Here is an 11585-nt window from a genome sequence, read left to right as displayed (position 1 = left end):
CCCAGCCCCGGCCCGCGCCCCACAGCCCGCGGCGGCCAGGCGGGGCACCCGGGATCGCGGCGCTGCCGGACACGTGAGTGAGCCCTGCGCGCCGCCCGGCCGAAGTGTTCCTGGGAGGCCCCGGCTGCGTGCGCAGAGCGAGAGCGCCCGCGAGTTTGACGTGCAGAAAGGTGAGTGTCCGGGGAGGCTCCTGGGGCTGCTGGAGGCGGCACCCATCCGAGCTGGGGGACAGGAAGCAGCAAATGGCACTGGTAGGGTCCCCGCCCCTGGGAAACCTCAGCCTCCACGTGTCCCAGCCCCACCATTTGGGGGCGAGAGGGAGCGGGCGAATGAGGGAAGCGCTGCGGGGTCCTGGGCCGGACCCACGGGGCGGACAGGGTCAGTCTCCACCTCTCAGTACCGTCTCAGGTCCTCGCACCACTCCCACTGTTTCAATTTTTTCCCCAACAGACGCGCTCCCGTTTTGGAGAACCCCGCGTCCGCCCAGTGTGCACTGGCCGCTGTGTCTCCGCGCTCCCGGGAGGTCTCAGGAGGCGCAAGCAGGGCGGGATGGTCTAGTGACCGCATCTTTTCCTTTCATCCGCGCAGAACCTCGGCGTGCTCCCAGTGCCGGTGACGTTTCCCTCGCCAACCGCACTCATGCTTTTGGCGCGGATGAAGCCGCAGGTGCAGCCCGAGAGCAGCGGGGCGGACCCGGGGTCCGAGCAGCCCACGCAAGGGCGCAAAGCCGCGGAGCTGCTGGTGGTGAAAGAGCGCAACGGCGTCCAGTGTCTCCTGGCGTCCCGCGCTGGCGACGAGCAGCCCCGGGAGACCTGGGGCAAGAAGATCGACTTCCTGCTGTCGGTGATAGGCTTCGCGGTGGACCTCGCCAACGTGTGGCGCTTCCCCTACCTCTGCTACAAGAACGGTGGTGGTGAGCCCCTTGATGGGCTGGGAGTGTGGACTTGGGAGGCTCCCTGTCCTCAGCGGTGGCTGGGAGAGGGGCTGGGATGGAGGAGCTGGGACGCGCGGGTAGAGGCAGCACGCGAGCGAGCCTGGAGCGCAGCAAGGGCCTGGTCAGGGTTCCTGGAAAAAGGAGTGCAGTTCCCGGTTGAAAAGGGAAGTGGAGGCTTGCTGCTGGACAGTAATAGACGCATGGGTGGAAGGACAGAAACCGGGACCCTACGTTGGGTGAGAAGCATTGATCTTTTGATGGGTCACAGGAAGAGAGGCAGAGATCTGGAGAGCTCTGGAAGGGGCACCAGAAGTGCCCGGAATGTGACAACCAGGCACACAGGGACCCTAATTCCAGCACTCTGAGCCTTGGGGCAGGGACCTCTGGGCCAAAAAGGAAGAGAGGATGTGGGCTCTCTGAAGGCGCCTGGGGGGCCCTGCCCTCTTGGGGACAAAGACTCTGGAACAGAGACACACATAGAGAAGCTAGTGTCAGAAGGAACTCCTCTCTCAGGATGGGGGTTGTGTTGCTGGAGGCACCAGAGTGCATAGACTAGGTAGTGTGGCCTGATCCTCGAGGCAGGATGTCCCGTTGATAGGGATGAAACCTTTACCTCCTGGAGTCCTGGCCATGATTGAAGGATGGAGTGGAAGAGGGGCCTGGAGAAAACTCCAGTGGAAACAGCCAGGCTCTCTCCCCATCCTCAGCCCAGTGACAGATAACCTACCTGCCTGGGATGCGAGTCAAGATGGCCCAGTCCAAGGGCAGAGCCCTGGAAAAGGGGGACTGGGGGGGCAGGACACAAGGTCTTAAGACCCCAGCTCCTTCTTAGTGCCCAAACCACCCCAGTCCTGTGCCCCTTGCTAGAATGAGTTCAGGGGTTCCCTGGGAAAATGATAGGGAGGAAGAAGTTGGCAAAGAGGGTCCTGCTCTGGAAACTTCTCTCTATCCACGGTTCATCCTGCCTGGCGGGGGCTCTAGCTCATGACTCTGAATGGTCAGAGGCAGGCAGGGGGAGGGTTTGGAACCAGGTAGAGGGAAAGCTCGGGACCGGTCCCATTGAGTCTGGGAGCTAGCTGTTGGCTTCAGCGTTTGCTCTGGACCCTCACTCTGGTGGAGACGTGGGAAAGGGTAACGCTTTTCCATGGTTGGCTGCTGTAGCCTTTCCAGAATCTCTGGTTGGCTAAAAGAATTCAGGCCCAGGGAGGGAGGAAAGGCAGATTCCGTGTGTTTTTTAGTGGGTGGGGAGATGACGAATGAAAGATGGACTCCGAGATGAACCATCCGGCATGTCCTCAGGGGCCGTCCAAGACTGTGTGTCCCTACACAGCAGGAGGCCCTCTCATGCATCAGCAATAATTCTTGGCTTCTTCCCGACGTGAAGCACAATGCTCGATTCCGGAGGGACCCCCTACGTGTATTCCTCACCACTTCTGCCTGCCAGGGGCTTTTGTTATCTAAAGTGTCACGCCACTACACGCCATTTCCCATTATAAGTGTTGGTTGAAACTAAAAGTCCCCCAAATGGTCAGTTGGACACATCGGCTAGATGAATATTCTTGAACTTCCACTGACACTGCACTCCCGCAGCCATTGCCACCAGCCGTGAACGCCTGCTGCATGCACGGTGATACATGGGGAGCGGGGGCGCACAAACTCAGCCACTTTGCCACAGGTTCCAATTTTTAGACAAACTGGGTGGGAATCTCCTTGGTCCGCTAACCCTGCATATCACGCACCTGAGCTGTTCGGTTATTTATCGCTTTGTGTGGTCGTTACCCAAACAGGTGGGGGCAGGGCACATCGAAAGCATAGACTGGCTTTTTCCTGCTTCTATTCCAAAGGCTCAAAATAAGGTCCAGATCCTAGAAATGTGGTAGAAGGTATCCAACAGACTTCTACCGAATGAGTAAATGAATGGAATGATCAGACAGCGGGAACCCCCGGCAGTAACTGACCAAGAGAGGGAGCTCATGCTTGTTGGATGGGGCCGGCAGGCTAGATAGAGGTCCAGGGACCTTGACTGTGGAGTCCCAGGTTCCAACTTCTGCCAGCCGGACTCGGGGTGACTTCTCCTGCCTCAGTGTCTTCATCTGTCAAGTGGAAAGAATGGTTTTCACCTCAGAGGGTGAGGATGGGATCGTGTGATATAAGGCTCGTGGAAAGCCAGACAGGGAGGATGGCCCCAGCTTCTGCTGTTCCTTAACCACAGTTTGATGATGTGGGAAACAGATGGGAGAGGTGGCAGGTGCTCTAAAGGCCTGAGGAGGGACTGCTTGGGAAAGACAGGGAGGTGGACAGTCCTCAGAGCTCAGCCCCTCAGGATGGGAAGTGCATGGATAAGCCTTGAGACAGTAGGAGGCATCCTTGTTGTTCGAGAATGCACATGAGATCATCTCAGAGACTAGGAGTGCGGGCTGGCGGGAGGGCAAGCCAGCAGAGATAAGGGCAGAGAGGCATGCCAGGGCCCAGCCCTGGAGACCTTGAATGCCAGATTAAGAGGTGGGAAAGTTGTACCAGTGAATTTCCATTACTGGCCACCATGTCCATGGTTGACCCAAGGAAGCCGTGCAGCCTCTCCCTCCATTTCAGACTCGAAGGCAGCTCCTCTTCTAAACTACCCCCTAGCCCTTTGGGGGGAGCTCAGCTTGGCCCCTTTGGAGTTTCATCCCTTCTGAGCTCTCCTGGCTGCTCCTTGGGCATCCGTTCTTAACCATAATTCAGAGATGGGCCAACAGGTTGGCAGGTGGGTCTCCTATAATTGTGGAAGCAGCCCAAAGACCCAAGTTTGAATCCCAGCTCTGTTTCCTGGGTGTGGCCCAGCCCCTCTCTCAGCCCAAGTTCCCCATTACAGTGGGAGAGGAGCTTCGATGACCACCCCCCCCAAGACCTATACTTCTGCGATGACCTGGCTCAGCATTACGCCCAAGCCAGGATGCCCCCTGCCCTGTTATTTACTAGCCCGGGTGATCTTCTGGTGCCAGTCTGAACATGGTAACCTCCACATTTGGCTGTGCACGCTGGCGTACACTGGAGCATATTGTGAAATGACAAAGGTGCCAATTGTTTCGGCCCCCGGCTAATACTTTCTGAATAAATTCCTGGGAACGATCAGCCTGTCTGAACATCTTCCCAGAGGCCAGCTGCAGGGACGCACACGTGTGGGAGACTACCAACAGGGGAAGCCAGTCTTGGAAATTCTCAAACAGAGAGACAGTGCGAGGACATGGGGGCTATTTTCAGGGGGCTGGAATCTCCCCTGCACCTGTGGTCTTGGGCCTGGCCTGGGCTGGTCCCCGGAGAGGTGTGGGCAGACTGTCTGGGTCTCTGTGTCAGCCTCCCTTGCCAGGAAAGGGGTCTTGCAAAGGCTGCTTCTGTTTGAGATGAGTCCTGTGCTGTCAGACCCATGGTCTCTGGGCTCAGACACACCCAGGTTTGAATCTGAGCCCAACACCTCCTGGAAATGGAGCCCTGGACTCATCCTCTGCAGGCCTCAGTTTCCTTGTGCAGAGAAGGAGAAAGCGTCTCCCTTCCGGCAGGATGATGGTGTCCATGACATAAGCAAAACTCTCAAAATAGTGTCTGGCACATAGAAGGGACCAGTAAAATGGACCTCTTCCTGTTGTTGTTAGTGTTTGTTGATTTTTAACCACAGGCTAGACCCGGGAGTCCGGTATGGTCCTGAGTTTTGAAGGAACAGAATCGATTCTAGGAGGAGATTAAGGAAGGGGAGTCAGGCTGGACAGCAGGCACACCTCGGCCCAGGGAATCAAGAATCAAGAGCCAGGCTCTGCTCTGGGTTCTGAGAGTGTACCCTCCCCCGACTGCTCTTTGCTCACCTGCAAGATGGGGATTAACATTCCTGCACCGGACATGTTGTTCTGGTCCCGAATAGGGTTCTTCTCCCTTCCTTAGTACACTGAGGGTCTCAGGTACCCATAGCTTATATGGGAGTGGGAACCCTCTTGGCCAAAATATCTGGGCTTCTGGAGGCTGACTGTGAAATGGTGGCTGGTGCTGAGGTCAGAGGTTTGTAAACTCGGTGGCCTCACATCCAGCCTGCCTACAGGAGTCCACCTACACCCTGGGCTTGCCAAGCCTGGCACGGATCGTTCAGCTCAAGTGCACAGGGCCTCCCACAGATAAGTCTGCAGGAACTAGTTGGTGCTCATTAGGGACTAGAGCTGAGTCTGGAACCTGGGGTCATCAGCATGAATGAGGCTCATTGCTCTGATCTAGCCAAAAAGGTCTAAAGAAGCTGTTTCTAGCAAGATGGGATTTCACGGGGATAAATGTTACACCCTTTGCTGTGGTCCCAGACCCAACTGCCCAAGTAAGGATTAGGTCACAGTACAAGGGGAGGAAGGCCCTGGGGCTTTCATTAGCTGCACCCTCCACATGAGTCACCGCTGGGAGCCACTTTCTGCACGAGAAAGCATTTCCAACATGCCCACCATATGCCAGGAACACAGAGATGAGCGAAAGACAATTCCCCATAGTCTAGGGCAGCTATCCTAGAAGTTAACGTCATCTTGGATTCTGTTATTGGAAGTCTTATATCCCAAATGGGGGAGATGAGTTCCACTGTTCTTTGTGGGCAGCATTTCCTTCCAGATTGTAGTTCTCAGCATCCAGCATCCTTTTTTGTTCATTTTCAAGAGACCAGGACCAAGATTGGGAAACCCCAACCTTCAAGGAGCTCTAGGGAAAGCCCAGCTTCATTAATAAAAACCAGGTCAGATCCTGCAAAGGTGATAGCGGAAGGAGAATTTTCACATGGGGAGGAGTAGCCCCAACTCCAGGTTTCCTGAATTGCACCCCCCAGAGCCTTCCTGAAAGGGGCCAGTGGTGTCCATCTATCAGGATGTGGGCATGTTTCCTTGCTGGGGGTGTCCCCTGATCTCAGAGCCAAAGTCAGCTCAGAGGACAGCTGGAATGTGTTGATCGCTCTGCAGGGAGCCCACTCCTGGAGCAGCAGGAACATCGGCAGGTGTGTGCACCCATGCTCCCGCCTGAAAGGCAGGAGTCCAGGGCTGCAAGACTCCACTGGGGGATCCTGAGGCCAGTGGGAAGGGGCCTATAGTGGTCCTTAAGGCCCCTAAAGAGAAGATCAGTCTGGGGAAGAAGGAACCACAAGGCATCGCCCCATGGTTCCAATACCCTACCCTGGACAGTGTCTGTGTTGACAAACTTGAAGATCTGGGCTTGGTTTAGTATAAGAACTGGAGGTTTTCCTTAGAGGAGTGACCACACGAAGCCAGCTGTTTAGCTGGCAAAGGCTCAGAGGGGATGTTCAGGCGAACACCCGGTGCACAAAGCATCGCTTTAGACCAGACCGATCTGTTTTGTTCTCGGTGGCTCTCAGGCCAGAAGGAAGGCGGAAAGGGGAGGCTGTGGGGTAGGGATTGAGGGAAAGGGAAAAAGCAGTGCTGGCCAGATGGAGAGGTTGACCACCAGGTTCAGCTGACCGTGGGGGAACTCGGAGACCAGGATGGCCCCCCCAGACTTGTCCTGAGTTGAGGTGAGGAGGCCAGGACTATGCCCCAATGGCAGCTGGTTAGTGGATACAGGTGCTTTGGGAAGGGGACATGGCCTTGGGTACCGTGGCTGTCTTCAACTGAGGCAGTTGCCAGGGGCCTGATGCCTGAGGGCTGAGCAGTGCTAGCCGTGGGGGAGTAGGTCCTTCATTTCTGAGGGGCTTCTGTGGGAGCCCTTTGTGGTCATGGGCTGGCGGTGGCCTAGGAGAACCCTTGACCCCATTCCTGCTTGTGGACCACACTCTTGTTTGGGTGCAGGGGAGTAGCCAGCCTCCCTTGGGACCGGGACACGAGGCGCTAAGGGCCTGCCTCAAAGCCCTTCCGTGCTGGGGAGCCTCCAGCAGGCATTCAAGGTTGTGCTCTGGGAAGGACCCTCAATTCCCACGGGTGATGGTCGACGCGATTTCCAGTTTGCAGAGGGGTGTTGCACATGCGCAGCCCTGAGTGATGGCAGGGCACGATTCGCATGCTCAGAGCACCCCCTAAGTGCCAGGTACTGGCTTCTCCTCCATCATCGCCAGTTATCCCAGCAAACCGGTGACACGTAGCCTGTCCTCCATACTTTCCCATATGGGCCAGGGCTCCAACTCTCCAGACCCCAGCTGGGGGCCCACCTGGAGTTAGCAGACCCCCCGGGTTCAGGCTCAGTCCCGCAAGACCCCTCCCACTTCCGATGCCTGGCGAGGTGTCCCGCTGTCACCTGGTTCTCTGGTCAGGTGCAGTCATCGGCTACGGCAGCTCCTAGAACTCTGGGAAGCAATGACATACATTCTCCAGCCTGTGACAACGGGTATGCGGAGAGGGTGCCAGGGAGAAGCCCGATGAGGAGGTCCGAGGGGTGAGGTCTGGAAGAGTTTCCAGGAGCTTCCACCCTCCCCGAGTTGGGCCATCCTCCTGGCACGTGCGTGTGTTCATCAACCTGCAGGTTTTCCGAGTTCTGTAGCTCAGAAATCTTTATGGAAACTCCATCACATGGGCGTCATTGATATCAGCTTTATCTCCAGCCTGGCTTTCTGTCCCAGAGGTTGGAGGCTGAGGGAGGCTGAAAGTTCCAAGCTTGTAATCAGAGTCTGGCCTTTCTGGGGACTCCCCCCAAAATTGTCTCATTAGAACCAAAGGTCCTCCTATCACCCGGAAAAATTCCAAGGGATTTAGGAGCTCCGTGTAAGACACTCCTGTCATTCTCCCCCCCCACGACCCCCCCCCATCCCCCGCAGAAAACCGAGAGGTTTTTAAGAGCTCTGTGTCAGGAACCTGGAGCAGAGACCAAATATCCAGTGTCACTGTCACCAGCTACCGCCATCAGCATCACCGCCCCCACTGGGATTGTTGTCCCACCGTGGACAGACATGAGCTCAGGTGCTAGATCAACCCTGTCTGTGTGGGAGAGGGGCAGGGGTGGAGTTCGACAGTAGGGACTGAGCAGGGCACGAGAGAGGTGGGCATCTGGGCATTGCAGGGAAGTCAGGCGTGGAGCAGGGGATAGAGGGTGGGTATGACCAACAGACTAGATGGTCTAAGCTGGCTCCAGACCCCCAGGGTCAGAACACAGAACACTCCCCTCTAAGACCCTGTTCAGTCTCATGGTCTTCACTGAGGCTGGAATATTCTGGAATCTGCAAAATATCTTGGGAATGGCTCTGGAGCTCTGAAAGCAGGCAGACCTTGACCCGAACCCCAGATCCACCCCTGACTGGCTGGGTGACTTTGGTCAAGTCACTTGATTTCCCCAAGCCTTCATTCTCTCCTCTGAAAAATGGGTCTATCAGGTGCCACCTCAGATTTTTCTGGGTAAGGTAGATGGGATCCCATATGTCCAATGCCCAGTGCCGACTCGATACATAGGAGGTACTCACTTTCTGGCAGTTTCTTTCCTATGCCCACCATGCTGGGCCATCTCTTGCTACAGCACTTCGTGCTTTGTCCTCTAGAGCCCTGGGCTTCCTCAGGAGAAACCCTGGGAAGAAAATGGAGAATGACGGTCTGAGTCGCTGGGCGCGTTTGACCTGGGGTGCCATGTGACTTCGCCGTAATCCTCTGTAAAATCGAGATGGTAATCATCTCTGCAGCTTAGCGCTGGTGTGAAGATGGAATGAGACCTTGCCTGGAAAGTGCCTGGAACGCAGCCCAGGACGTTCTAGTCCTAATGCTACCATCAGGAAATATTTCCCAGTTTCTGCACTTTGCTGGTGTGGGTGGGCCAGAGAGCGTTTCGTTTCCAAGGTTATGGCATCTCAGCCAAAGGCCAGAGGCCGAGATGAGTGTGGATCTGGCCCGGCCACCTCCAGCTGCGTCAGGAAAAGGAGTTGGCATTTTGCATCGGTCCCGCTTGTAGCTGGGGCTGACACGGCGCATATCCCGGTGAGTCACCTCACGGCGTCAGAGCCCCGTGAGCTCACCTCGTGGAGGGTCATCTCTGAAACTCGACCGTGGCTCATCCCACTGGGAACTCTCCCAGGGATGAGTCGCTGCCCTTTCCTTGCCAGGGGCCCCCCTCTAGTTTCTGCTGTGCCCCAGGTGGGCTCCTTCCCTGGTCAGAGACTTGCTCCGGGGTTTGGGTCCCCTCAGCTGCCTGTCACAGGGAGAGTGAGCCTCATGGGTCCGAAAGACCTGAATGTGAATCCTGCTTCTGTCACTGACCAGCAACGCCAACAAGACCTGTTTCAACTCTGCCCTCAGTTTCGTCTGACATAGTGACATAGTGACCCTGTCTGATGATGTCTCGTAGTGAAACTAAGAATCCAGTGAGATTGTGTTTGGGAAAGCCCCCTGGGAACTGAAAATGAGACAAATTAGAAACTCAGTCATAGGTGGGCACATCTCTCCCCCTCTCTGATCACCATTTTCTGACCTCTCCCAGGAGGCTTTGGGGCGATTGGCTTCCCCCAGAGCGACAGTTTGGGCAAGGAAGTGTTCTGCGGTTGCAGGAATTGGGTAAAGGCTGTACCTCTTAGCATCCTCATGGCATACTCTCTGCCTGGGTATCAAAGGCTGGAAGAATCCTGCAAGAAACTAGCCTGTTCTGCTTTGATGAAGCCAGATTTTACTGCTTGGCCCACAGAACCTCATTAGCATGACTGATGGTTCTTCTTGGTGCCCCCACAGTTGCCATCAGTGTGACGATGATCTGTATTCGTGGCTTTGTGTCACTGTATTTATGTGCCAAGCACCCCTGGGGAAGTGGCCAGGGACCTGGGAAACAAGGACCCTGAGGTTCTGGAAATGTGGATCCAGGCACCCTGAGGGGCAGGCGCAAGGCTGGGCAGGGCTCCGGGGAGGTCATGTGCTGCCTCTGTGTCCTCCAGGTGCCTTTCTGATTCCATACACACTGTTCCTCATCATCGCCGGGATGCCTCTGTTCTACATGGAACTGGCCCTAGGCCAGTACAACCGAGAAGGAGCGGCCACGGTGTGGAAAATATGCCCATTCTTCAAAGGTAAAGCGTGGGTCTGGGGAGTTCAAGATCACCCACAAGTTTGCCCTGGAGGCCCTTGGAGAAAGTGCTCCAGAGGTGGGATCTGAAGTAGAGCGGCTCTCTGAGGCCGGTATGGGGGGAATGTCAAGGGCACCCTCTGTTCAGTGTCATAGGGAGAGCCCTGAGTGTGTCAGGAAGAGCTTAGCCTAGAAAATCTAGACTCTTGGGGACCAGTCCTACTTCTACTGCTGAGTGAGCAGGGGGTGTCTCTTTTCCATGTGGGAAATTTTTATGGAAAGTCACAAGTACCCAGCTCCTCTCCACTCATGCTCTCATGGCAGAGATGTGTGGTAAGCTGCTCGTGGGCCTTTCCAGCCTCAGCTAGAAACCGGTCACACCATCTTGGATCCAGCAGCCACCACTGACTGATCACAGCTGGGAGAGGTGATGAGGCCTGCTTGCATTTGGGACTTGGAGCACATCTGGAGAAAGTAGCCATAGTAACTGGCCTTTCTTGGCTCCTGTACCTTCATGAGAAGGGCATGGAGTCAGAACTCGCGCCTCCCAAGCACTGGTTAGTGACCAGGGCCCAGATGACACTGAGGGCCAGTATGATTTCCATGCACCTCTTCTCAGTTTATATGTGTCTTGAACCCCCTTCTCTGTACTCAGCCCTGAGATAGACACAGGCTGGTGCAAGAGGCTTGTAAGACATGTGTATTGGTTAGTATTGTTTAGTTTCCAGAAATCCCACTCAAAATGACTTTAATGTAGAAGAGAACTCATTGGCTTATGATACAGTAAAGAGTAAAGTCCAAGAGTTTTGTGCCAGCTTCAGGTGCAGCTTGATCCAAGTGCTTGAATAAGATTACCTGGAATTTCTCTCCACCTCTGTCCATCTGAAGTCAGCATTAGCATCCATCTCAGGCATATTCTTCTCAGGTACCGGCAAAACTGGCCATCAGCAACAATTTGACCTCCTACCAAGTTTAACAGTGACACAATAAATAAAAAACACCTTCTATCGTCTTTAAAGTTCCCAGAGAGGACTCTCATTGGTTTTACTTGAGTCATAGACCCATCTATCAACTGATCCTTGTGGCTCTGGGCTAGCAGAACTCTAAATGGCCAGGTCTGAAGCATGTGCCTATAGCTAAGTCAAGGACGTGAGGGATTAGCCTCAACCCAAACCTCACATACTAAGAATGCTTAAGGCAACTTTCTTAAAGCAATGCTGCACAGACAGAAAAAGAAACTCTACCCTAGGCAAAAGCCTAGAACTAGCTAGCCCACGGGGAGCTTCTTATACATTCAGGAGGGTGGCATTGGCACATGCACAAAGCAGATGGTTGAAAGTAGGGCCAGTGCTAATCAGGGAGTTTGTTTGGGGTTCCCCAGAAGCAGGTCCTGAGACAAGGATTTGTGTGGGGAGTTATTTTGGGAGGTGATTCTAGGAAGGACTGTTAGGGCACAGAGAAGGCGAGTCAGCCAATAAAGGGTGTGTCATCAAGCCCGTTCCACTGTGCACCAGCGGCTCACCCCACGGGGAGAGAGTATTAGTGGACCTCACTGTTACTCTGCCCCAGGGGTGAGGGACCTGGGGTACTCACACTCCAATACCTCTGTCCACTCCAGTACTTACACTCTGGCTGCTCCCTTGGGGCAGTGAGGGCCTAGCACTCCTGGCCGGCCTGATGA

General features: G+C 55.1%; 1 protein-coding gene across 3 annotated transcripts in view; it reads left to right on the top strand.

The window, feature by feature from the left end:
• Nucleotides 1–38: 38 nt before the first annotated feature.
• The window catches only part of SLC6A2 (solute carrier family 6 member 2), a 44960-nt gene continuing 33413 nt past the window's right edge, over nt 39–11585 (top strand). The window contains exons 1-3 of one of the 3 annotated variants that reach the window (XM_059153704.1): nt 39–170; nt 589–913; nt 9777–9908. In XM_059153704.1, the coding sequence (XP_059009687.1) occupies nt 640–913; nt 9777–9908 (406 nt within the window). In that variant the 5' untranslated portion in view covers nt 39–170; nt 589–639. The other 2 variants (XM_059153705.1, XM_059153703.1) reach the window with 2 other exon arrangements.

Source organism: Mustela lutreola, chromosome 16 (assembly GCF_030435805.1).
Source record: "Mustela lutreola isolate mMusLut2 chromosome 16, mMusLut2.pri, whole genome shotgun sequence".
Taxonomy (NCBI): Eukaryota; Metazoa; Chordata; class Mammalia; order Carnivora; family Mustelidae; genus Mustela; species Mustela lutreola.
This window is presented reverse-complemented; position numbering and strand designations above follow the sequence as displayed.